This window comes from Panthera onca, chromosome E3 (genome assembly GCF_046562875.1).
Source record: "Panthera onca isolate mPanOnc1 chromosome E3, mPanOnc1 haplotype 2, whole genome shotgun sequence".
NCBI lineage: Eukaryota > Metazoa > Chordata > Mammalia > Carnivora > Felidae > Panthera > Panthera onca.
In genome coordinates, this window is record NC_138354.1 from 4,142,969 (window position 1) to 4,169,423 (window position 26,455).

Consider the following 26,455-nt stretch of genomic DNA (forward strand, 5'->3'; position numbering starts at 1 on the left):
CGGGGGACCCCTGCTGCCTTTCCGCACGTCCAGGCCACGGAGACACAAGTCAGCCGCCGCCCCGTCCCGAGGGGGCCTCAGGACTCAAAGGCAGAAACCACGGTCGGCTCTCTCTTTCTCTGGCCCCCAACGCCTCTGCGCCCGGCACGAGGCTGGCCCAGAAGCAAATGCTCCATAGGCCACCAATGGTCTTGACCCGGCGGGGCCTCCTTTGGCCTCCGTTCCCGCCTCACCCCATTCAAGTGGAGTCGGGGCAGCCCAACTGTTCAAAAATAACGGCAACACGGTGCTGCCCTCCACGTTTCTACTCTGAACCCCCGCCCCCAAGCGTAGCCGCCCAAGAGCAGGGCGGCACGTGGCCAGATGTTCGCGGTGCTTCTGCGCAAGCTCCGGGTGCTCCACGGGAGCCAGACGAGGGGGAAGACGGGTGCCTGGAGCGGCCCCCGGGGCCAGGCTTAGTGCCGGCCTTTAGCACGGCATCGAATCTCCCCAGAGAGGAGCAGTCACTTGCCCCAAGATTCTGGTGGTAGCAGAATCTGAATCGGAACTCAAATCCTCCCGAGGACGCTCTCACGCTCTGAACGGCCGCCGGGGCAGAGGGACGCCATTAAGGCCACCTGCTGCACGTCCCCACTGGCGCAGGGCAGGGGATGAGCGCCTGTGCTCGAAGCACACGGCAGAGGGTGGGGTCGGGGTCCAGTAAGGGCGTGATCATCGTGACAACCCTGCACGTGCCATGTGCCAGGAGCGCTTCCTTTACCGTTCTCGATTCGGTCTGGTTAACCCTGAGAACGAGTCCTTCTGAAGGAGATTCTAACGTCACGCCCATTTCCCTGACTTTACTACCGAGGTGGGGCTGGAGAGAGGCTGTGTCCAACCCACGCACGCATGCATTCACTCCAGAGCCTGGCGGCAGGCCCAGTACGCCACAGGTGCCCCGCAGAGACAGAGGAAGGAAGGGCTGGAGAACCGGATGGTCAATGGACTGGCGGCGATCGGTTCGACCAGAGCCAGACCCGACTCCGGTCTGGGCGACACGCGCCCCCCACCCCCACCCCAGGGTCTCAGCCACACTCCTACCCGAGAACAAGGCCTGGAAGGGGCTGGGGGCTTCCTTCTCCAACTCCAAGTCCTTCTTCTCGACGACATTCTCGGGCGCCTCCTCCTTGCGGGTGACACCGGGAGTGGGCGGCGGGGAGGCGGGCGGCGGGCTGCTGGGGTGGGAGCTGGGCGTGGCGGGGTAGGCGTAGGTGGGCGCCTTGGACACATCCTCCAGCTTCTGGATGACCTTGGCCTTCAGGGCAGCCACAGGGGAAGCGCGGGGAGATGGCGGCGGGCTCACGGCCTTGCCGTAGGTGCCCGTGGGGCCGGCGGCCAGGCCGGGGGGCTTCCGGGGCAGCAGCCCAGGGCCCGGGGCGGCCAGGCCGGCCTTGCCTGCAGCCTCCAGGCTCCGCTTGCTCACCTTCTCCTCCATCTCCACCCGATGCTCCTGGGCCTTCAGCCGCTCCTGCTGGGGAGGGGGCCGGCAGGCAGGGTGAGCACAGCACGAGCCATCGCCGGGCACTTGCCCAGGCCCTGGGGTCGCCTCAAGCAGGGCCCAGCATGCAGGCTGCCCGCCCTCCCAGCCTGCTACGGACATTCCGTCGTGGCTCACGTGTAACAAGCACAGCATTCCTTGTGGAACCCCAGACGGGGCTGGGCGGGGTGGGGGGGGGCTGTCTGGGGGGCCACCGGGGCTGGCGGGGGCCTCCAGTCCAGACTCCGGCCCCACCGGGAGCCTCAGTTGGCACAAGGGGGACAGGGCAGAGGCGTGAGGCTCCTGACGATGAAGGAGGTACCCCACTCCCCCCACTCGTATGGCTTTAGGATAGCTATCTTCACAGAGAACTCATTACCCGCTGCGTGCTGTCCTAACACCTTTGGGTCTCAAGATGCCGGGGGTGGGGGTGGGGGTGGGGGGGTCTCTTCCTACATTTGATGGCTTTTGAGGAAATGGCAGGGAGCTGCTCGAGAAGAGCCAGTGCTCGCTGGGGGGCAGGGAGCCAGGGGGACCAGGCGGTCAGCACATAGAACACGCTGGCACCGGCTACTCCCACGATTATTAAATCTCACTGAACGATCCCAAGGACATAGGATCACCGGCATCGCCACTTTCCCAAGGAGGAGATCTGAGGCCCAGAAACGTGAAGTCACTGGCCCAAGGGCACAGAGCCAGGCATGCCAGAGCTAAGGGTCAAACCCAGGCCCCGTCTGCTGCACAAGCCACCACCGTGGCCTCTGCACGAAGGGAAAGCAGCGAGGCCAAGAGGACAGACGTCCCGGAGCACCTGCACGTAGGCAGGAGCGCCGTTGGCTCCAGGGAGCCCACCCACACGGGGAACCAGCCCCTCAAGGCTCCTCCCGCACGGGATCAGTTAATGTGGGTGTTAGAGGCCAGCCCTGGCCCAGCCCAGCTGCTCGAGGACGAGGTCAGGCCGGGCTTAGGAATCCGCAGGAGGCCCCGGGATCTCCTCAGCAGCCCACGCAAACTTGCCCAGTCCAGCAGGCTGCCTCTCCTGCCTCGGTTTCCCCGTTGCTCCCTGCACCCTGCCCCCGCACGGCTCCACATACCTCTGGGCCTTGCCCACGGTCAACTCCTCCAGGTCTGGGGGCGGACGCCCGCTGCCTCCTCCAGGCGGCCCTCCCCGACCACCGGCCCCTGCCATCCTCTGTCTCTGCCTGCGGACCCGTCTGCCTCTCCCTCTGTGGGGGGCTCGGAGGGTCATCCCTCGACCCCCGCCCACCAGCAACTCACCACCAGCTGGGCGCTCCTCTGCAGCTCCAGGGCCTGGGCGGCCTGCTGCTGCAGGTACAGGAGCTCGTGCTGCCGCAGGAGGCGCTGCTGGGAGAAGAGCTGTAGCTGCTGGGCGTGGTGCAGGGCGCCGCGGCCCGGCGGGTACAGGGCGGCCCAGAGGGGTGGCGCCGCGGCCCGCTCCATCAGCTCCGCTGGGGGCAGGACGGACAGTAAGGCCGTGCCCGTCGCCCCCCTCTACACACGGGGAGGCTGAGGCCCCCAGCAGCGGAGCCTCTACCCCCTCCCCTGTCCCCAGCCCAGGGGACACGGGCCCTGTCCCCAGCCCAGGGGGGACCGCGCCCACACGCGGGGACCCCAAGCTCTTCCTCCCACCACACCCGATGGTCTACCAAGTGGGCTCGCATGCAATGGGAGGCACCAGGGCAGGGGGGCCAGGGCAGGGGGGCCAGGGCAGGGGGGCCAGGCCCCAGGTGGGGGCAGCCTGCTTTGGTTCTGAGTAGGAGCCCATCAGAACAGGGACCACCATAGCGTTATTACCCGGGGAAACCCCAGACATCAGAACATCCCCTAGGCGCCCTGGTCTAACTCCCACCCCGTTGTTCTGGGCAGACGCCTGTCCCCCAAGAAGGCCCTTGGCATCTGGGTCAGGCTCTCCAGGCAAAGCTACCACAGCCACTGCCCCCCACCACAAGGGCACCACTTACCAAAGTGAGGCAGGTGATCGCTGGGAATGACCACGAGCTGGCCTGACTGGGGGTCCCTGACGAACTGGTAGGCCGACGGCAGGGAGCCCCCCAGGCCAGGCGGGAAGGCAGGTGCCATGCCCTGGTGCAGAGGTGGGGGGCCCAAACCTAGGAGAGACCCAGGCCCGGGTCAATGCTAGGGGCCGGGGGCCCAGGACGACCCCAGTTCTGTCCATTCCCGAGACGCCCCCTTCCTGGGGTCTCCGTGCAGGAAGCCGAGGGGTGACGGGCCGCAAGCCAACCACCCCTGGGTACCACCTCCAATTGGGCTCAACAAAGGGACCCACGAGGCGGGTGTCCTAGCAACTGTCCTCTTCAGACACGTGAGGGAGCCAAAGCGTCTGCAGAGGGACAAGGCCCGGGCCCCAGCAACAAGAAGACAGGAGCCAGCTGGGGGCGTGGGTCCCACACGAGACTCCCCTCCACCCACAGTCCTGCCCCAGCCCCGTTCCAGTAAGAACCACGTCAGGCCCGCTCCGTCCTCAACCGCCAGACAAGGGGGAAGTCGCCCGCCCCACACCTACCGTAGGGGTGTCCGGCGAGCCACATGGACGCGCTGCCCGAGCGGGGCAACCAGGGGGGAGTGGCCAGGTGGGCTGCGGGGTCGGCGGACCAGCGCCCCGAGCCTGCCAGCGACGGGCCACCGGTCACCATGAGGTTGGGGTTCAGGCCATTAGCAGCACAGCTGGTGGGGTGCAAGCGAGCCAGGTCGGCCAGCTCCTTACTTTCTCTGGAAGGAGAACAGAGGCATTGGCAACCGCCCAGCTGGCCAGGGGGACGTGGGAGAGATGGGGTGTCGCCCCAAGTACCCAGGGGACACCCAGCGTAAAGAGGGGCGGGCTCAGCCTCAGAACAGAAGGGCCCCCGGGGCTCTCCCCCAGGAGGGGGACCCACACTCACTGTAGAGAGCGGCTGTGGGGCCACCTGGCCTAGGATCAGGGGCCAGGGCAGCTCGGGCTCTCAGGACAGGGGCCCCACCCACTTAGGGTCGCCCTCCCTGGCCCCTCGCCCCCCAAGCCCTCACCTAAGCAGCTTCTCCTGGTCTCGGTCCAGCCGCGCCCCCAGCAGCCGCTCCTCCCGGTGCCTGGCCCTTTCGTCCCCACAGTCGTCATCAGCTCGACCGTGTCCTGAGGGGAGCAGGCAGGCAGTGAGCCCCCAGCAAGCACCCCCTGCCGGCGCACCTGCACCCACCCCCCCCCCCCCCCCCCCCCGTCACCCGCCCCTGAGTGCCGGTGTGGACCTCGCCAGGGCAAGTGCGGGTGCCGCTTCACCACTGCTGTGCCTCGAAGGCGGGTTCTGGGGGCGGGGTGGGGCGTGGCGGGTCAAGACGGAGGGGAAACCACAACCCAAGAAAGCAGCACAGCCAGACCCAGGTCCCAGGGAAGCACCTGCCACGCTCAAGCCCCACTGCGGTCCCGTCGTGGTTCTGGCTGTTGCAGACACGTGGCTAAGCCTTCTCAAATCAGGACAGTAAAGTAAAACTAGAGAACACGATCCACGTCAGGGGGAAGGGGGGAGGAGGGAACAACGTGTGAGCTGCCCCTTCGGCTCTACCTTCCGTGAGCTGCCCGACCCCCGGAGAGCCCTCAGAGCAGAGAAGGCGGGTCCCCAAGTCCGGCCTGGCACACAGCCGTCTGGTCCGTCCCTCCTCCCCCCTGCCACCTTCCACCAGCTCCAGCTCCTGCCCCGGGCCCTCTCTCGGGGTGTTTTCCGCACAAGCCAGAACCCGGTGCACATGTGGCAGCCCCGGGCAGGCTAGGGCACGGTCGCTGGCCACAGTGGCCTCACAGAAAGCAGCTGAGACGCTGCTCGAGAGAGAAACGCACTGGGGCTGGCGCCCACCCCGCTGCATCTCGAGAGGCCCGGCGGACCTGGGAGGGGCGCGCAGGGAGGAGGCCTCGCCTCGCCGAGGCGCCAGCAAAGGTGCTCCGCGCCAGACCAGGGGTCCGGCAGCGGCCCCCGCACTCAGGGAAATGCTGCCATCAGCCATCTCCCCTTCATGTCTCCCCTCTGCCCACCCAAAACTGGGAGCGAGCAAAGAACAGAGCCCCCAGGAGAGGCTCGGCAGGGTGCGCGGTTTTTCCCCCCCAAGCCTTCAGGAAGGCGGGGGCCTGACAGCCCCAGGACAAAGGACAGGAGCCCGGAGAGAGGCACACGCCCGTGGACCAAGCACACGAGGAGACAGACAGCAGCGCTGGGGAGGGGCGCACCCCAGAGGCAGGAGGGGACACTGGGCCGGGAGACCACCTGGGAGGACAGCCTGGAAGTCCCAGAGGCGGGCCAGGACGACAGGGAGGTGCGGTGAGCATCTAAGGCCAACAACGGGGGCATCCAGAGGCCAGGCAGGAGTGAGGGCGGGCGAGGGAGCACGTGTCTTCACAACCTGGCCCCTGTGGGACACCGAGGTGCCTCCCTGCTACGTCGACTATCCGCGCGGGCTGCCGCCGGCAAAGTCGCTGAGCCAACTTCACTTACACCAGCTCAGAGTTGCTGTGGTCTCACCCCGCCCGGCCCGTGGCAAGCAGGGGAGGGGCCCTCAGTGGGAGAGCAGTGCCAGCCACGGCCAGCCTGGGGGGAGTGGCAGTGTGGTTCCTGTAACCACAGGGATCCCGAGACCACCCACCTGCTACATGACGGAGTAGAGGGTCCCTTTAGGGAATCCCCCGGGGTGGTCAGGTCCGGAAGGGCAGCCCAGGCTTCAGACAAGGCCAAGATGTGGAGGACCCCCCCAGAGTCCCAGGGCCGGGCTGGGAAATTAGAGCATGTGCCCCAGCTCCCTTCTCCAGGCGGAGATGGCCTCCCAAACCCATAGAAACCCCAAGGGCCCTCCTGCCCAGCGGCCCACCCTGCATTCAGGAACAGGACTTAGCAGTGACTCCTGGAGTCCCCAAAAGGGACAAGTGCCTAGAGGGTCACCTAGCCCCGAGCCCCCTTGTCCGATGTCTGTTGCCCTGTCACCACTCAGGGTGTCAGTGGCTTCCCATCCTGGGCCCTGTCTCCCACCACAAACCCGTCTGCAGGCCCCCCCATCTTGGAGCACCCACCACCCCCAAGGTCACTCGAGTCAGAGCCCCAGACAGCCCCGTCCGAACATGGCTGGTCTCTGAAAAAGCGTGACGTGCCCCCCGCTACCTCACCCCGGGCTTGGCCGGACTGCAGCTTACACCCTTCTCCTTCGGCCTCAACCTGTCCCCTCTAACCCCTGTACACACCTGTCCCTCCTGCAGAACCCCGGCCCCACAGAACCATGCCCCGGTCACCATGGCTCTCTGTATTCACCACACTCAGGGCCACACACGCTGTTCCCGACACCCAGAGTGCCCTTCCCCTAGACTATTCAGCCTTTCCTGTCAGAGTTTAGCTGAAATGCCACCTCCCCCACGAAGCCCTCCCTGACCACCTCTCCATCAAGCTCTCGTTTCCCTCCCTCCCCGCACTGATCACGACGGATTGCTGTTCTGCTCGCTGGCTGTTCGCCATCTGTCTTCTCCATCAGATTATGTACTGCTCTGGTTTAAGGAGTCCCACTCCCGCCTGTGTGCCTCCTTCCCTACCCAATACCTGGCCAAAGGGAAGCTACTCGATAAACACGCAGAGAACGAATTAACGGATAAATGAACCGAGAGAGTCACAAGAAGATAGCCAGGAAGAATGAGATAAGCAAAGGCAAGGGCAAAGGCCCTCAGACAGAAGTCTGCCAAAGAACATCAGGGAGGCCATGGGGGCTAGACAGAATAAAAAGAAGGGCGCAGGAGGGGAGACCACGGAAGGGGTGAGTATAGACTGTAGGGCCTTGTGGGCTGTGGAAGGGAATGTGGTTCAGATTTTGTTCAAAGTGAGAAGGGAAACCAGAGGGCCCATCACCTCTCCGTGCTGAGTTCCAGGGTGGTGGGAGGCCAGCTCCTGCACGAGACAGACGTGCGGGGCAGGCGCGGGGCCCCCTCCAATGTCCCAGAGACACAAGACCCCATCCCGGCCCTCCAGACATGAGCTGTGGAAACAACCCCCATCTCAAGGCCACTTCTACGTGCAAGAGGCCCCCGGATCTTCTCCAGGCATTCACTCATTCAGGAGTCATCAACCCAGGAGGTAAACCCCGGCCGTCTTCCCGCTCTAGGTTAGGAAACTGAGGCACAAGAAGACAACAAAGCCACCTGCCCAGGTCACGGCACCGACTGACAAGGAGGCCTCCTGGCTGGGATCGGAGTCTGAGCGGGTCTTCCAGATCAGCGGGCCTCCTGCGCTTCCCACGGAGAGAGGGCACGGGATGGGTGCCAGGGAAACGGCAGCCTTGCTCCCGGGGCCCACAGCCATGCGGTGACAGCCTCTCCAAATGGGGCTGAGGCTGGGACCGAGGCCTGGTGCCCTGGCCTCCGTGAACCTGTCGGCAGATGTGGTTGCCACCGGCTCCGGGGTCTGGGGCCATGGCCGGGGCTTACAGTCAGGTGACCCCAGCTCTGCCTGGAGCGATGCGGGCGCGTCCTCACGACCCCTCCCCCCAGGTCTACCCCTAATGTGACTCCATCACAGAGCTGATGCCAACAGGCGAGACGAAGAGGGAAGAGACACAGGCCTGGGCCGAGGGTTCAAGCTCAGTCTGCCTCTTCGAGCCCGAGCCCTGGGACCCTGGCCAAGCCACTTTGCCTCCTCACCCGCTCTCCCCAGGGGTGAAGGTGGGAGGGTACCAGAGCCTGGGCTGGTTCTACCTAACGACTGAGTTCTCCCACGGCTGTGCCGCGCTTCCGAGCAGAGGCCACGGATCGCTGGGACTCACAGGCGTAGGTCACGCCCCTCCTTGGTCCATCTCAGGGCCCCTGAGGGCCCACAGGGACGTTACTCCGGGAGGATCTAGGACTCACAGGCACTGTCAGAAGCTCCCAGACCCCAACACGCAAAATGCAAGCCAAGAAAAGGCAGGCCTGTTCGTGAAGCACCTACTATGTGTCCGGCGACCACGTGGTACATGTGGACACTGGGGCCCAGAAGGCTCAGGCCTCTTGTTCAAGGTCACGGACCTGACAGACAGACGGGACATGAACCCACCGAGAGGCAGAAGGCTCACTCTGAAACTCTGAGACGACAGGGAAGATGGGACGAGACCGGGAGACCCGGGCTGACGGCCACCCACTCGGCCGGGGGCGCCCCCCACTCCTGCCCTCCCACAAGGGCGCCCAGCACTGGGGAAAAGCCACCCCGTCCTATGGGAACGGTTTTAAGGAGAAGAACCCGCTGCCTACTTTTCGACGGGCAGCGGCACCAGACCAAGCCTGCTCCAGACCAATCCCCGAACATCTCACCCCAAACCCGCCAGGCCCTCCCTCCTCCCCACGTTCTGTCGCAGCGTCACACACGTGCTCTCACACGCATGCGCGTGCATTCCCTCACAGACCTTCTCTCACACACGTATGTTTTCTCTCACACGTTCTCTCTCTCGCTCTCCTAGGACCCCATGGACACAGGGCCCTCGGGCATGAGCAGGTACTCTGGGCTCCGACACGAGCTCAGGGAACTGGGAGCCCCCGAGAGGGGTGCCGCGCCGTGTCACGTGAGCATCCTCTCGGGCAAGGACCCAAAGAGCTCTGACCTCGCAGGGGGGTCCCTGGGGGCAAACCTCTGTCCCAGCAAGAGGACCCGTCCAGCACCGAGCCAGCCACCCCCTGGCCAAGGGTTGCTGCCCACTCCCCCTCCAATCCCAGTATAAGGCAGGGCCTGGGGCCAGCTCCCCGGGTTGGAGGACGGGCCTTCCTGGCTCAGGGAAGAGGGGACGAGGGAGGCCCCACAAAGAACCACGGGCTCATTCAACAAACATCCAGGAAGCATCACTCACTCTGAGTCACCTAAGCCGGATAAAGACCCTCGGCCGGCCGCTAGCCTGCATGCCAACGGGTGGGGCGAGGACCGGCAGGAGTCCCAGGGCGGCCCGTGCCTTGCGGGCTTCATCCAGCGCATCCAGGAGAGCAGGGCTGAGCCGTCTAGAGGCATCTGGGACAGGAGAGTGGCCACGGACGGAGGATAAAGCCCAGAAGTCAGCACGGGTGGGCCAGAAAAAGGAAGTGATGGGGACCCAGGAGTGAGACACCCAAGACACCCAGGTGGCCTATGGGGTAAAGTCTGGGAGGTGCAGGGAAGGGGGCCACGTGGGTGCCACAGACAGGGGCCCACAATGTGGCCAAAGCCTAAGCTCACAGCTGGGACGTACGGGAAGCTGGCTGGACACTGGGGACAGAGACGCAGGAAAAAAAATCCAGGCCGACCACTGAGAAGTCACGAGAGCAAGGCCAGTGGGACATGAGATTCCCGGGCCCTTACCCCAGTCCAACAACCCCACACCACAACACACTTAACACCGTCCAGGCAGGGGGTGCGGCCTAGTACCCAACTGTCGAAGGGTCCTTGGCTCAACAATGGGCAGACCAAGGCGAGAGTTCTGATAAAAATGCCACAAATACCAACCCTCCCCAATCCCATGAAGGATTCCAACAGCACGATATGCAAGGGACACAAAAAACACCATCAACCAAGTTCTGGGAAAATATTCAACTTCACCAATAATTGAAAGAAACGGACCGTTCTTCCCTACCGAAATCAGCAAGCATTTTTTAGGCACTAAGGCACCGAAAGTCCCACGAGACCACTAGGACCCAGTTTCTGTCCATCGCACTCGGTCATTCATTCATTCTACAAACACCTACTCTGGCACCAGGTCCCACACTAAGCACTGGGATGATGAACGAGGCAAGGCAGTCACCCCCCTCAAGGACTTAGGATTGAAGGCCTCCAGCTGGCCTGTTCCTAGGAACCTATCTTAGGAAATGACTCAAAATATCAGGAAAATGCAACGCACAAAAATATTCAATGCAACATTCTAAACACGAACACATCAGAGAAGGGAAAACGAGAATGCCCCTGAGAGGAACTGTCAGCTGAGCTATGCTGTGTGCTCTAGACACAGTAACAAAAGCCATTAAAAGGTTATACAAAGAGGTGCACCTGAGTGGCTCAGTAGGTTAAGCATCCGACCTGGGCTCAGGTCGTGATCTCACGGTTCGTGGGTCCGAGCCCCGAGTCGGGCTCTGTGCTGACAGCTCAGAACCCAGAGCCTGCTTCAGCTTCTGTGTCTCCCTCTCTCTGCCCCTCCCCCACTCTAGCTCCATCTCTCTCAAAAATTAATAAACGTTAAAAAAATTTTAATCATACAAAGATCTCACAGTCACACAATACCAGGAAGGCAGGGAGAAGGTGACAGGTGGGACACAAGACCCACCTTTAACGTTGCTCAGTGACAGGGAGCGCTCCTGGTCGGCTAGCCCAGGCCCCAGCCGGCCACTGCCGCCACTGTCCTTCTGCCGGGCCACGGCCACCGCAATGCCCACGGGTGGGTGTCGCACTTCTGCCTCCCCCTGGGCACCAGTGCCCTCGCGCCCGAAGGCCTTGGCGCTCTCGGGCCTCTCCGGGTCCCGCTTCAGCTGCCGGCCTCCGCCGGCCGCAGGGCCCGCGGGGTGTGGCAGGCGGGCCTGGGCGCGCGGGGCGCCCGTCGAGGTGGGGGCAGGCTCGGGTTTCATGGTGCCCAGGCCTCCGAAGGGGCTCTTCTTGCCGCAGCCTCCGGGGCGCACGGCCACGGCCTCGCGCGCGAAGCTGCCGCTGTACTTGATGAGGCTCTGCATGGCCGAGGCCTCCCCGGGCCCGTGGGCCACGGCGTGCACGTCGGTGCCCGGCCGGGCGCAGGCGGCCGCCGCGCGGGGCAGCGCGCCCCCGGGGTCCAGGTAGGCCTTCTTGGAGGCGGCCGCCGCCTCCTCCTCGGCGCGGCTGGCGTGATGATGCTGCGCGGCCAGCACGGCCATCTGCGTGGTGGCGAAGTTGCCCAGCTCGAAAGGCTTCCACTTGGGCTCAGGGCCGGCGGGCGGGGGCGGCCGCGCCGGCTCCAGGCCGAAGAGCTTGGCCGCCTGCTGGGGGGCGGCGGCCGGTCCGCGGGACGCGCGCTCGCAGGCCCGCGGCTCGGCCTCGGGCTTGAGCAGCTCCTTGGCGGGGAGGTAAGCCCGGGCGTCCGGGGAGGCGCGCGCGGCCCGCGTCGGCGGGGCTTCGGCGGGCGGCGGCCGCTTGAGCGAGCGGATGACCGAGTTCTTCTCGCGCAGCGCTTCGGGCCGGTCGGGGGGCGGCCGTGGAGACCCGGGCGGCGCCTGCAGGACGCCGGGCCTGCCCGCCTCGCGCTCCCGGGCCCGGGCGTCGCGCGCCTGCGATGCGATCTGGATGGGCCCCGGGCGCTCGTCGAAGGCCTCCACGGAAGGCACGAAGGTGGGCGCCACCACGCGGTGCTCGCGGCCCGACTCGCGCGCCGCCGCCGCGGCCGCCGCCGCCGCGGCTGCCGCGGGGAAGATGGTGTAGACGCCGGCGGGCGCCGGCTGCGGCGCGGCGAAGGCCCCGGCCGGGGCGGCGGGGGGCGGGGGCGGGCCCTTGGGCGGCGGCGGCGGCGGGAGGGGCGACGGGCAGGGGCAGGGCCCGGGCAGCAGGGCCTCTGCGCGCCGCAGCCGCGCGCTCTCGTCCTGGCGCGCCGCCTCCTTGGCCACCAGCGCGGGGAGCCCCGCGTCGCCCGCGCCGTTGCAGAGGCTCAGCGCCGGCGGCGGGGGTGGGTTCTTGCCCTTGCACTCGGCGGCGGCGGCGCCCGGCGCGCGCGGCGGCCCCAGTTCGGCCAGGAAGGGCGACAGGCGCTCGGCGAGGCGCGGGGGCCCGCGGTCCTGGCGGCCCTCCGCCCGCGCCTCCTGGGTCAGGTCCACCACGCCGCGTGGCCCCGCAGCCTCCTCGCGGGCCCTCGGGTCCTTCTTGCCGAACAGCGGGGGCGGCTCCCCGCGGCCCGCCCGCTCCTTGGCCGCACCTTCCCGCGAAGAGCCTTTGGCCGGGGCGCTGGAGGAGTGGCCGCCCGGGGTCCTGGAGGAGGGCGCGTGAGAGTGCAGGGCGCCCGGAGCCCCTGGGGCGGGCAGGTAGAAGCCGTCTGCGGAGAAGAGAGAGAGTGCAGGCGTGAGCGAGTGCCCCCTCACCCCGCCGACGCAGAAGCCGAGGGCCCCTCAGGGGCGCCCTGCAACCCCAGGGTTAGGAAGGACGGTCCTGCACAGCGCAGCCCTTGGAGGGCAGGCTCCGGAAATGGAGGGTCTGGAGGTCATAATCTCGCCTTGGCCACTGACTAACCTCTCTGGGCCTCAGTTTCCTCATCTGGGAAAGGGGTAGAGGCCAGGGTTGTCTTTCGAGCCTACAGAGAGAGGGTCAGGCGAGTACAGCACAACTAGAAGGCACCAGAAGGCTGGGGGGGGGGGGGGGGGCTGGGGAGGCCCTCAGGAGCAGGGGTCTTGGAAAACAGAGGGGGTGCTGCCTGGCATACTGGGTAGTGGTGGGGACCCCCAGAGAAGCCCCTCAGAAGGTACCCTCCAACCCATCTCCCCACTCCCACCCCGATACCTTTCTGGGTATCGAAAATGCTGGGCTGGCCCAGCTGGCTGAGGAGGGGGCTCCCGCTGCTGGGGGGCTCCAGGTGGTTCAGGTGGAGGTAGGATGGGTACAGCCCGCTGGGCAGATGGGAGAAGCCTGGAAGAGAGAAAAAGTCAGATTGGCCCAAGGCATGGCCTCCCAACAGGAACTTCCTTCCATCCCGCTCTTTTTCTTGAAAATAAAATCTTTTAGCCGTGGAGGGAGCCCCTGGTTCCGGGAGCCCTGAGATCTACGACCAGCTCCGTAGAGCAGGCTTGCCTCCCTCTAGGCCCAGCCAGCCCCCAGCCGCTTGAGCCCTCAAATCCCCACCGGAAGAGGATCCGAATGGCTCCAACTAAGCAGCAGATGATGATGATGATGATGATGATGATGGGGGCTCTAATCACAGGCCAAGCGCTGCCAACTGTCTTGCCTTTGTTATTCTCATTTAAACTTCAGCAGCACAAAACTCTGCGAGGCGGATACTCTTAACATCCTCACTTTACAGATGAGAAAACAGGCTCAGGGAGGACCACTGGCCCAAAGTCACACAGCAGAGGAGCCCGACTGTGAACGGAGGTCACTGGGACAGTTAACCTCAGCCCCACACAGACCACGTCGGGTGGTTTACTGATTTAATGAGTCCCTTCTGCTGTGTGACCCAGAGCAGGTCGATCACCTCTGAACTCAAGCCTGCCCAGCATCTCCAACTGTCAGGTCTCCCAGGAAGGTGCCGCCGGGAAAGAATTCCTCCTGGGGAGGATCCTTCCGGTGAGGTCTTCCCACCAGGGATGCCCAGAACGGGGGCTTTGTGGGACAGAGAAGACAGGAGAGGGTAGCCACAGAGAAAAGAAAGGAAACATCTAAGAGGGCACGCAACGGAGGCCCAAGAGCCCCTGAGCAGGGCCCAGAAAGCCAGGCCAACTGGCGAGCAGGCAGGTTGCCGAGCACCGGGGGAGGGTCCTGATGCTCTGCCTGGGCTGGGGGTCCTACGGGACCAAAGGCCACTCGGAGACACCTGAGACTCGGGTCTCACGTGCCCCCAGTTGTTCCCTCCGAGGCCAGAGATGCAGGCCCTGTCCCTGGCCACACCGGGCCCACGTTTCTCCCACGGCACCACCTGCTAAAGATATTAACCACAACCCCAGAAAAATCAAGAGCACCTGATACACGTGATCTCTTTCAAGCACTGAAACATCGCATCGGATCCCTCTGCTTTCTCGGCTGTAGAGTGGACCCGGCGGTCCTTACCTCACAGCTTGCTGGGCGCATAAGATGAGTTCAGATGTGCAACGCAATGTACATAGTAATAAGCACCCTACGTGCTTGGAACCGTTACTGCATATGCGTTACTGCATGGCACTTGTGACACGGAAGAAAAGGGAGTCGGGAGGGGCAGAGGAGCAGGCTGGTGGCACGCAGGCACCAGAGGCACAGTCTTAGCTCTTCAGGTCCCTCCAGCCCCACCCTGGCTGAGTGAAGAGGGAGGCTCAGGTGGGACCGCAGCCCCAAAAGACTGCCCACCTTCCCAGGCCTAGAGAGGCAGGACCACCCCCTCCTGGTGAGCCCCTGGCACCGAGGAGAAAGTGGGGAGACAGTGCGCTGCGAAAGACCCCAGAAAGCCCTCGGGTCTGCAGTGGACGCTCCCAGGACCCAGCATCCAAAATCCACCAGAGGGGGGGAAGAGCTCAGGGTCCCTCAGGCCCATCCCTTCCCCGACAGAGGGGACCGTGGCCCTCACTGCAGAACTGCAACAGGAGGACCCGATGACCCTGGTCCCACTGCTCCAACACTGCTTATCGAGGGTCCCCAGGGAGACCGCGGTGACCAGAACTAGGCCCTGCCCTCAGAGCTCACTCTGGCGGGAAAACGGATGTCTCACAAATAAACACACAGATAAACCTGTCCTTCAGGTGAGAGGTGGGCCAGGGCAGGGGGGTGGGGATGCGGGTAGCTGAGCCCTAAGGGATGAACAGTGGGTGAGGGCCCACAGCGGTGGGAACAGCTTGTGCGAAGGCCCCGTGACAGAGACCAGAGGAAGCACTGAGTATCTGAGGAACAGCAGGGCAGCTGGATGACCAGGCCTTGTCCCCCCACCCCCCAGCCACGGCAAGAGAGAGGCCCGGAGGTGGAAGGGAGTGGGCAGGATGGAGAGGTGCCAAGGACAGTGGCCCACAGCCCTCAGCCCCGCCCACCTGGCACACTCCTTACCTTCATGGGCATGAGCGGCCCACAGCTGCACCATAGGCAGGTTGCTGGGGGTAGGGGAGCGGAAGGAGAGGTCAGAGGGCAGGGGCACGGGGCTCCCATGGGACGAGGCTGAGGGCCCCATCCCGCTGGCCACAAAGCTGCCCAAGAAGGCCTCGCCTGCAGAGAGAAGGGGGGGGGGACTGTCAGGCACCCACCAGGCCCCCACTGCCCCGCCCAGCACCCCAGAATCCCCATGTCTCCCCCACTTCTTGGAGCTACCACTGGCAGGGACACCAGAGAAGCCTTTCCGCCCCACCCCTGACCCTCCGGCTCAGGATGGGTCTGGTCACCTCGACCAGATCCCCCGGGACTTGAAAAGGCTGCCAGAGGAGCAGCCAGAAGGACGCCCGCCACCAGAGACCCTCACCTCCGGGGCACCCGGCAATTAGCAAGAGGGCTCTCCCAACCCCAGACCCAAGCGGGACGGTCTCCCCACCTGCAGATGAGAGCTGAGGTGCGGCGGGGGACAGGGACCTCCCGAGGCCACAGAGCGAGGGGGTAGGGGGTGGGGGGGCCCGTGGCCTAAACCCCTGCTCACGTTGAGCTCCTGGATCAGGGGGGACCCCACGAGTCGGAGAGCGACCCCAAGGCGGCCCTGGTCAGACCTGAGGCGTTCTCGGCCAGCATCGGCCAGCCCGGTGCCGGAAGAACCACGTGCCCATTTGAGGCACCAGGAAGCTGCTGTTCGGAGGTGGGCAGTGCCCGGTCGCACAGCCAGGGAGCCGTGACCCGGAATACACACCCCGCAAGCACCCCACAACTACAGCGGATTCGCGAGAGGAAGCAGCGAAAGACCGAGAGCAATGGGCCATCCTTCCAGAGAGCAGAGCATCCCACCCAAGGTGCCTCGGATGGGGGTGTGGTGGCCAACTGCTACTCGGTAGAGCGGCGTGCCGGGCCCTGGCTGGACGTCGCCTACCCCAGCCACGCCTCACCTGGCCAGGCCCACCCCAGAAGGGATGCCCCCTCGCTGCCGCCGGCCAGGGGCGCTGGCCCTCAGGATCCATACACCCCACCCTCCAGGGGAAGATCCCGGCGGGCCTCCGGGTCACAGGCCAGGGGGAGGCCTGGGAGACTTGGGCGGGGGGGCTGCCCTTCCCTGGCCTCAGGTCGCTCATCAGCAAAATGGGAATACTAACGCCTCCCTTAAGAACCACAGTGAAGAGGAAAGCACGCGCCGCAGGAGAATAGTAACAACAAACGGCAGCCTCGCCCAGTCACTGACGAGCACCAGTCTGGGGACTGAATCCTCCCCCCAACGCCCCCAGGAGGAGGGGCGGAGGCCTGCACACAGAACCGAGCATGGCGGGGATGTCCGAGCAGCCAGCAGGAGCCAGCTCTGGCCAGCCCGAGCTAAGGGCTGCCCGTGTGCCCCCTCGGGTAACCTCCCCACATCCCTGTGAGGCGGGCACTGTCTGCAATGACCCAGACGAGACACCATCGGCGGCCCCAGCCCACGGGGGGGGGGGGGGGGCTCCCAGAGCCCCGTCCCACCTCAGGGTCCCCAGCAGTGCCGTATGCAGTCTGTACACGACAGGCGCTCGCTTACTACCTCCCGGGGGCACAGGATGCCACCAAGTCCACCCGGTCCCTTTGGGGGTACATGCAGGGAAACAGCAGGAGGACACCTTCTGGCCACATGTGCCATCACCGGACCCCGTGTCTGCGGAGTCCCCGTCCTCCAGCCCGGCCTCACCCAGCCCCCTCACCGGACTCCAGCGCCAAGCCTTCGGGACCCAGGGCCATGGCGGCCGGTCAGGACACCCATGTGGCCCGAGCCCGGGCAGCAGGGCCTCTGGGCCCCGCCAGGCCCCAGGCTTCCTCCTTGGCAGGCAGGCGGGTAGAAGGCTCCGGAAGCCAGCAGCCAGAGGTTTGCGCAAGGGCTTACATCAGCCACCAGCTCTTCCTGCCTCGGGCCTCGCGGAAGCCCGGTGGCCCGGGCCTGCCCCTGCCCAGGCTTGTGAAACCCGCCCAGCAGCACCCAAGGCCCGGTGGGGCGTTGGTGCCCGGATGCCACCAACGGCTCCCGCCCGCCACAGGGGCTCAACGGCGCCCAAACTCCCTTCCCCGGGCCCGGCGGGAATTCTGGTGCCCTGGCAAGACCACGCGGGCCAACGTGTGCCCCTCCCAGACCAGAGCTGTGCGACGCTGTGGAACGGGCACACCGTCGCCACCCCACCGCCAGTCACAAGGACGGTTACGCACGACAGTGGCGTTCATTTGCACATATACCCTGCCCCACCCCCCCTCCCTCGCCGTGCTCTCCCCGAACTATCCTCCCGAAGCCGCCGAGCGATGGATCTCGGATGCAAACCAAACACACTTCCGAATGCCGGTGGCTGCCTCCGTTCCGCCCCCAGGTGTCCTTGTCGACCCCCCCAGACCCGGCCCGTTTCCCCCTTAGGTGGGGCCTTCCCGGCGCCTCACCGAAGCCCCTCCAAGCCCCTGCCAAAGACACTTGGTAATGCGGATCCCTCCCCGCAAGCAGGTCCCCTCCCTGCAGGCGAGAACCGCCAGCCTCACTTCCTGCCACCCGGGACCAGGCATACAGCAGGCGTCAACTCGTGGACTGGCTACACGAGCGCCATTTCTAATCCTCCGATGGCAAAGGCAGATAGACACGCGTCAGGATTAGGAGACAGGGTAGTGCTCCCTTCGGCAGCGCAGATACTAGGGGGAGGGGCGGCCCCTGACCCCTGAGGACACCCACCAGGCACCATGCCAGGCCATCCTGCCCGGTCTCCCTGGCGTGGAGGACAGGCAGCTGACCCCCACCCCACACCGCCAGAGCCTCCAGGCTGCCGTCCGAGGCCCCGGCCCATGCCCCAACATCCCTGGTGCTCCTCTCAAAGTCTAGGTACACACCCCTGCTCCTCACACCCGCCCCTGGGGACCCGGTGATGGCTTCCTAGCTCCCCGATGTGGGTCTCAGGGCACCGGGGGACAGCGACAGTCAGGCCAGAGCCCAATGGTCTCTCCCTAGACTTTGCTGGACATCGTCCCGCAGGGCCCGAGGTGGGAGGGGCTCTCCCTGCCACCCACCGCAGGCTGAGCTCGAGGCCCGGCCCCCACCCTGGTCCCAGGCCGCCCCCTGGTGGCAAGAGGTGCCGCCTGCTCACTGGCCGCCTTGGAAGCCAACACCAATGACCTAAAACACACGTGTAACCACAACAAATTACCGTCATCCAGAATAATAACGGCGAACGCTAAACAAACAGGCTGGGCCACCTGGCACCACTCATGCTGAAACCACTTCAGGTTCACACGTGGTCATTTGTGGACTCTTCTCGCCGGCATGAGGACAAGCAACGATCGCAAGTCACAGGGCGCTGGGCAGGGCGCGGAGCTGGGGCTGACCCCAGAGCCCAGCAATCGGCTCTGCAGCCCTGCGGGGCAGTCACCCATAGGAGAGTGTTCCCGCTGCCCCGCTTGCCGTTCCGAGCAGGCCAGGTGAATAAATGACACTTACGGCCCGTAACCAACAGCGTTGGACACATGCTCTGTATCTGTGCTGAGGCTACCTACAGCAGCCACTTGTGGCTTCTGAGCACGTAAATGTGGCTGGTGAGTTAACACATCTTTAATTTTCTGAAATTTTCATGAGTCTAGGGGCACCTGGGTGGCTTAGTTCAGCGTGCAACTCTTGATTTCAGCTCAGGTCATGATCTCGCGGTCTGTGAGTTCGAGCCCCGCGTCGGGCTCTGCGCTGACCGCTCGGAGCCTGGAGCCTGCTTCCGATTCTGTGTCTCCCTCTCTCTCTGCCCCTCCCCCGCTCGTGCTCGGTCTCTCTGTCTCAAAAATAAATAAGAACATTAAAAAAAAATTTTTTTTACCATGTTTTAATTTTAAATTAATTTATACTTAATTTAGCTTCAGTCTGCGAGGGCCTCTCCTTGCTGGAAACTAGACTGGGGCCAGGGACGAGACCTCTGACAAGCCCGTCCTCCACCCCAGGAAGGGAGGTAACAGAAGGGTCCCCAGGGACGACAAAGAGACAAGACCCTGGCTCCAAGGCCCACTTGCTCTGTGACTCTGGGCAAGTTTCTCGGTGTCGCCAGGCTGTGTGAAGTGGTCACACGGTAAAACATAACGTGTAAGATGCTTTCGTGAAGTGCCACGGGAGGTCAGCTGCCATTTTGACTGTCATTCTCATGATTTTTCGGTACAAACCCTGGGGCTCGGAGAAGCAGGGCACCTGCTCAAAGTCGGGGTGTGGAAGGGACCACTTCCTCTACCCAAATTCCCTCTGTCCTTCCTTATAACTTTAATTTTGCAACCAGAGTGCTAGTGATGGCCCCCTACGAAGGCACTAAATACTACTGAATCCCATACTTCCGAACGGTTAATTTGAAATTCATTGTATGAATTTCACCTTGAACTGGAAGACAACAACAACAAATGATAAGCTCTCCTCTCTGCTGGCTGGTAGACCAGCCTCTCTGCCCAGAGCGCCCTGATGCCCGGCGCAAGGCAGGCGGTCCCTGGGCTGGCAGCTCCCCATCCTGACTCACCCTCCCACAGGCCTGGGAGCGCAGGAACTTGGTTCTCCTCATTTTACAAAGAAACTGAGGCTCAGAGCTTGCCTGGGGGGACCAAGTTGCTGGGACACTGCTATAGACGCACTGTCACACCAAGCCCTCAGCTTGGGAAGCCCACCATGGCGGACCCCTGCCTCTAGTCCAGTCCTGGGCCCTGAGAGAGGGAAAGCGAGGGAAAGTGAAGGAGGTCCCTCCCCCAGCCCCCTCCCCCACCGCCACCCTAGGAGGTGCTTGGAAAGTGGTCTTCTCCTTCTCTGGTCCTCGGTGCCCAGGGAGAGGGCAAGGATGCCCCCGGGGGGGCCGAGGAAGGAGGCACTGAGGCCCAGCTCTCCGGGGGAAAGATTCAGGGTCCCTCCAGGAGCACAAGCAGCAGAGAGCTGGGTAAGGTCGGCCTTAGCTCCCGCCTCTGTGCCCCCTCACACAGAGTTAACAGGCCTTCCCCAAGCTGGGACCACCACCATCCCAGCCCCTCCCACTGCACACACTGCCAGCCATGGACAAGCACCCCAGGATCGCGACAGTGAGCTATGGATTTGGGGACACCGGCCAGCCTGTTTTCAGCCGTCACCACCCCCCTCACCCACACCTGGAGCACAGGAAGCGCTTCCGAGGGTTGCCTACTCTGAGGCTGGCCGAGGTCACCAGAAGGCAGCACCTGAATCCAGACAAGGTCCGTCCTTCCGTCTGTCCATCCATCCATCCCTCCCTCCTTTCTTCCTTCCCTCCCTCCCTCAATGCTTATGTAGGCCTAGCGTGTGTCAGGAGTTGGGGACTGAGCCCATCCAGATACACTCTGTAATGTGCTATGCTATGCCCATCTGCTGCCAGACACCCCCCGTCCCCCGGCCAGAGTAACAGGCCACCTCAGCTGGCCAGGGGAATCCTGCCTCTGTAACAGATGGAAGTCACTGGGGACCCTCCTAGTCCGCTCTGGTGGGAGCAGGGAGGGGTACTTGGCGAGATCACAGTGGGTACAAAGGTTTGGTAAACGATGAAGGATTTTACCACTCCAAACGGGCTGGGCTGGAACATGGAACAGCACAGCCTCACAGGCTGCACCCCAGGGCCTTTGCACCTCAGCCTGGAATCCCTTCCTCCCTCCAGATACGCCAAATGGTCTGGAAACTCCCATCTGTATAGACCTCGCTCCCTTCTCTGATATCCCAAGTGACGCTTGATGAATACGGCCTTCCCTAACCATGCTATTTTATTTATTTTGCTAACCACGCTATTTTGGACTGCGACCCACCCCACCCTACACCCTTTCCTGCACTATTTTTCTCCATAGCGCTTATCACCATTTATCATACCAAGCACACATTAGTTCCTTCTTTATTGTAGCTCCTTGTTTATTGTCCCTCTCCACCCACTGGAACAGGAGTCGGCAAGCTTTTTCTTGAAAGGGCCAGATAATAAATCATTTAGGCACTGAGGGCCTATCTTGCCTGCTGCAGGGAAAGCAGCCACAGACAACACAGAAACTGTTGGGCTCTGTGCCAATAAAACTTTATTTACAAAAAACCGGAGGTACACCTAATTTGGCTAGGGTCCGCAGACCCTTACGTTACAGTGTGGGTTTGTTCCACCCCAAGTGCCCCCTACGCTGCACACAGAAGGAGCTCAATTATGGAGGAGAGGGATGGGCGAGGTTATGATCAGCCAGAGCCTTTCCTGAGACCCTGTTTCACAGCCAGCATTCGGTGTTCAAGAGGCTTTGCTTCATTCTGTCCCCCCACCCCCCTCAACCCTGGGAGGGGAGGATTCTTAACTCTTCTGCAGATGAGGAAATTGAGGCTCTGACTCCAAATTCTACACTTTTCCACTCCGCCACACCACCCAGACGCTAGACCCTATTTGCCTGGTTTCACTCCCAGCAAAGCCTCCCCCTAACCAAAACAGAACAAATCTATCGTCCCTTTCTATTTAAAACGTTCCGGCCTCAGAAAGGAGCTGTATCCCTTAAAGTGTCACCAAAGGCTATCAGAGCATCTCATCAGCATGATCAAATCAGGGTTATCACCCAGAAAAGAGCTCATTCCAGCCCAGAGCACCGACATGTGACTCAGGCGTTTCTATGACAGCAGCTGAAAATAGGGTGAGGACCCTCCAGATAAAATGACCTTCACTCCCACTGATCCCGAGACGCACAGACCTCTGTAATAGCTAAGCCAGAGAGCGGGTTAATGCCCTTGCCGTATAAAAAAGAGTCTGATCATTCAGTAAGAATCCCAAGCAAATCACCGACAACAGCAAATGGCTGAATCCAGTAAGAGATTTCTCGTTAGGATTTACAAAGTATCAAAAGGGGATGACGCCATTTTCGTCTTTCCAACCAGCACATTTGGGGTTTGGCTGCGGGGAGGGCGGAGGCGGGGTGGGAAGCCACCCAGGGAGGGTGAGTAGAGAGCCAGCCCATCCCCAGCTTTCAGAAAGCAAATCACCAGAACCCTTCAAGGCCTGGAAAAGGCATGCAGACCCACTTTGGGGGTCCCTCCCAAGGAAATCACCAGATGTACCTCCTAGGATGCTCACTTTGGTCAGACTGAGCCAGAGATTCAATGCAATCCCAATCCGAATCCTGGCAGCTGTGTGTGCGTGTTCAGTCTCTAAACGTTACCCCCAAACAGGAAGCAGACTCCCGAGGAGGTATCTGCACACCCGTATTCACAGTGGCATCATTTGCAATTATTCCCACCAGCCAAAGGTAGGAGCCCAGAACTCGGTCCATCCATAAAATGGAACATGATTCAGCCTTAAAAGGAAAGGAGGGGCCCCTGGGTGGTGGCTCAGCCAGTTAAGCGTCCGACTCTTGGATTTCGGCTCGGGGCACGATCTCACGGTTCATGAGTTCAAGCCTGGCATCGGGCTCTGTGTTGGCAGTGTGGAGCCTGCTTGGGATTCTCTCTCTCCCTCTCTCTCTCTGCCCCTCCCCTGCTCGTGTTCTCTCTCTCTCTCTCTCTCTCTCTCTCTCAAAATAAACAAACAAATAAATAGTTTATTTAAAAAAAAAAAAAAAAAAGGAAACTCTGACATGTGCTCCAACATGGATGAATCTTGAGGACATTATGTTCAGGGAGATCAGCCCAGACACAGAAAGACAAATGCAGAGATCAAAGTAGGATCCCTCTTTTAGGAAGGTCCCTGGAGGAGCCAAGTTCATAGAGACAGAAAGTGGAAGGGTGGGTGGCAGGGGCTGCGGGGGGAGGGGCAGGGAACAGGGAATTGTTGTTTAATGGGGACAAGGTTCCGATTTGGGATGGTGGAAATGTTCTGGGGACGGAGGGCGGCGATGGCTACAGAGCGGTGTGAATGTCACAGAACCGGACTCCTAAAAGCAGTTAAAACGGTAAATTTGCATGCACTTCACCAGATTATAAAGAAAAAACAGTTACACCGAAACACAAAGGGTCGAGAACGCGCCAAGGCAACCGTGAAGACGAAGAACGACGCGGGAGCTCTTTGCTAGCAAATCCCCAAGCGCGTGTGCCCACGGTGCCGAAGCTGGGACAGCACCGGCACGTGGGCACAGGCACGGACCTGGGACAGGTCAGTCCTCAGACGGCCCAGCACACGCAGCAGAGAAAAGATCTCAGGAAACACTGCCCATCAGCTTTGGAGAGCCACGCGGGAAAAGCCCGGAGTCCTGACCCCCTGGGTCCACACTGCACATAAAAATCAATTCCAGCTGGACTGTGGATCTACACGTGAAAGGCAAAACAGGAAAGCTTCTAGAAGAACATGCCGAAAAAATACCTTCACAGCCCGAGGGCAAACAAAGGTTTCTCAAAGCCCATTTTATAAACGGCACAAACCAAAGAGATAAGAATGATGTACTGGAGATTACGTTCAAATGAGAAACGTCCATTCATCCCAGGACACCATTAGGAGGGAGAAAAGGGAAGCTACCGCATGGAAAAAGATCTGTGCCCTACGTCACCAGGGAAGGGTCTGTATCCGGAATATATAAAGAACTCCTGCAATTCAATGAGAGAAAGTCAGACAAGAGAAGGTAGAAATGGGCACCCGGAGGGTCACAGATAAGATATCCAAATGGCCAGTAAACTGATTAACAAGGCACTCATTCTCTTTTCTTTTTTTTTAAGCTTTTTTTTTTTTTTTAAAGTATTCTCTACACCCAACGTGGGGCTCGAACTCACAACCCTGAGATGAAGAGGTGCACACTCCTCCGTCTGAGCCAGCCAGGCACCCCGGTACTCAGTCTCTAAAACCAGGGAGGGAAGGTGAATTTAAACCACCACATACGGGCCCACCAGAGGGGCTGATGTCACCACAAGGACAGATGGACAGGATTAAATATTAATACGCGGCTGGAGGAAGCGTAAATTGGTACAAGCACTCTCGAGACCGGTTGGGCACAGTCTGCCAACCTTTGTGACCCAGCCGTGCCCTCGCAGGTATACATCCGAGGGCAAGGTGCGGAAACGCGCACAGCAAGTCGGCATTTCTCTGCCTTCCGCGCGCAGAGTCTAACCACGATAGTAGTCAAAATCGGAAAACGACCCAAATGTACATCAACAGCCGGATAAACAAATCGTGACGTGGCCGCACCACGAACATCTCCAGCGAGGAGAAACTACCACCACCCTGCCCGGGCCGTGGTGAAGCTCACCACCTCACCCAAAAGGCTTCCTTGTACTACCTGCGCAGACAGGCGACTCAAGCGACTCAAATCTCGGGCGGTTTGAGAAGGTCTCCTCTTGGGAGGGGGAAGAGAGCAGGGGGACGGTTACGCAGTGGGTTCAGTTTGTGAAAAAAATAATAGAACTGTACGTCTATGATCTATGCCCATTTCTCCGTGCATCTTAAACCCCAATAAAAAATATCCATATGGGGCACGTGGGTGGCTCAGTGGGTGAAGTGTCCAACTCTTGATTTCGGCTCAGGTCATGTTCTCATAGTTGTGGGACCAAGGCCCGTATCAGGCTCTGTGCTGAGTGTGGAGCCTGCTTGGGATTCTCTCTCTGCTCTTCCTCTGCCCTTCTCCTGCTTGTGTGTGTGTGTACGTGTGTGTGTGTGTGTGAGTGTGTGTTCGCTTCTCTCTCTCTCTCTCTCTCAAAAAAAAAAAAAAATCTCTAGGAAAAGTAAGGTCAGTGGGGCGGAGAGAGGCCAATCTGAACACTAACATGATAAGTATTACATTTTAAGTAATCTTTATGAGTAATTTTTACAAACTCTCACCTTGACAAAGTTTGCAAAAACTGAAGCAAGTGAATAAATTAAAATGAGCCAAGAGAGGAAAAAAGGAAAGAGAAGGAGAAATTCCTACCAATGACCAAGCTCTCCCCTGCCCCTGGCTTTCTGGCAGGTAGCTCAGGCCTTGCTTCTAGAGGCCCTCACTTCCCAGCTGTGTGGCCTTGGGGAGGTAACACCACCTCTCTGGGCCTTACTTTCCTCTAAAGTAAAGTGAAGGCAGCAGGAAAGGAACGAAGCCGTGACCACAGCACTCCCCTATGCTAGAGGCAAGTCCCACACGACAGATAAGCAAGGCTGAGGGACAGAGCTCCAAGCTGGGTTGGGGGGCGGGGGGGGGCATTCTTGGTGCTTTGCACATTCTTGGTGCTCTGGCTGGGCCACGCGACCTGTGGCCACTGCCACTGTCCCCAAGCTCCCATCAGTGCAGCAGAGACAGCGGTGAGTCTTGAGCTGCAGGGGTTCCTCCAAGGCAGGCAGAGAGGAGCCACCAGGCCAGATCGACCAGCTGCTGCCCTGCCCTGCCCGGCCCTGCCCTGCCAGGAGGGAAGGAGACCCGCTGGGCGGCCCCAGCCCCCCCTCCCCATCCCGCCTCTCCAGCTACGGCCGATGGGTTTGTTCCTCCAGCTCCGTCACTCAGCCTAGTGCTTGCTACCAGGCCTCTCCCCTCCCGCTGGGAGGCAACCCTGGCTCCCCCCAGGGGGTCAGATCCCAAAGCACATCTTTTAGCTAACCCCACCCCCACCACAGAAGGACAATGGGGCTTTAACCCCCGTCCTACTCCCAGCCCTGAATATGGGACCCCTGTGGGCTGGGACTTTGCCTGGCCCCAACCAGGTGCCCAGCCCACAAAGTAGGTGCTCAAGTCCAAATAAAGGGAATCCCGCAGCAGCCCGGAGGGTCAAGGCCTCAACCCTGCCAAAGACATGCAAATGCATCCACTCCAGCCTTGCCCCAGGGCTCCAGACGTTCTCAATTCTAAAGCAATTAGAGGACTTGCCCGTGGATTTTCTTTCCTCCCTAACCTAGGTCTAGGTCTAGAGGAGGAAGTAGAGAGGGAGGGAGGAGGGCCTTCTAGAACCCCTGGGCCGAAAGCTAGAAAGCCCGTGAGTGGGACAGGCAGGGACCCAGGAACCAGGCCTCCCCTCCCAGGCACAGGGGCCAGGGGAAGGAGAGTGGGCTGGATCCCAGGAGTGGTGCATAGAATCTGTCCTGCCAAATCCTTTCCCAAACGCCAGAACCCCACGACGACAACAGCAATGCAGCTTAACAGGGAGAGAAACAACAAAATACAGGAATGGAAAGGAAACAACACTCACAACATTCTGGAAGCAGGAAGCAGGGACCAAAGAGGCAGGGTGGGGAGCTGGGAGAATTGCAACTGAACCTCGGAGGTTACCGAGAAACAAGCAATTCCCGAGAGGGGCAGAACTTGGACCCAGTACCTGCAAAGGCCACGGTGC

At 61.7% G+C, this 26,455-nt stretch overlaps 1 protein-coding gene across 6 annotated transcripts in view; it reads right to left on the reverse strand.

Annotated features, from left to right (window-relative positions):
- The window catches only part of TNRC18 (trinucleotide repeat containing 18), an 87,749-nt gene that overhangs the window by 49,123 nt on the left and 12,171 nt on the right, over positions 1 to 26,455 (reverse strand). For 3 of the 6 annotated variants that reach the window (XM_078440015.2, XM_078440012.2, XM_078440010.2), the window contains exons 2-9: positions 15,205 to 15,360; positions 12,985 to 13,110; positions 10,802 to 12,523; positions 4,562 to 4,664; positions 4,062 to 4,267; positions 3,499 to 3,645; positions 2,795 to 2,985; positions 1,081 to 1,510 (exon numbers count right to left, since the gene is read on the reverse strand). In XM_078440015.2, coding sequence (XP_078296141.2) covers positions 1,081 to 1,510; positions 2,795 to 2,985; positions 3,499 to 3,645; positions 4,062 to 4,267; positions 4,562 to 4,664; positions 10,802 to 12,523; positions 12,985 to 13,110; positions 15,205 to 15,325 — 3,046 coding nt within the window. In that variant the 5' untranslated portion in view covers positions 15,326 to 15,360. Of the gene's footprint in view, positions 1 to 1,080; positions 1,511 to 2,794; positions 2,986 to 3,498; positions 3,646 to 4,061; positions 4,268 to 4,561; positions 4,665 to 10,801; positions 12,524 to 12,984; positions 13,111 to 15,204; positions 15,361 to 16,952; positions 17,107 to 26,455 lie in introns of those variants that run through there. The other 3 variants (XM_078440013.2, XM_078440011.2, XM_078440014.2) reach the window with 3 other exon arrangements.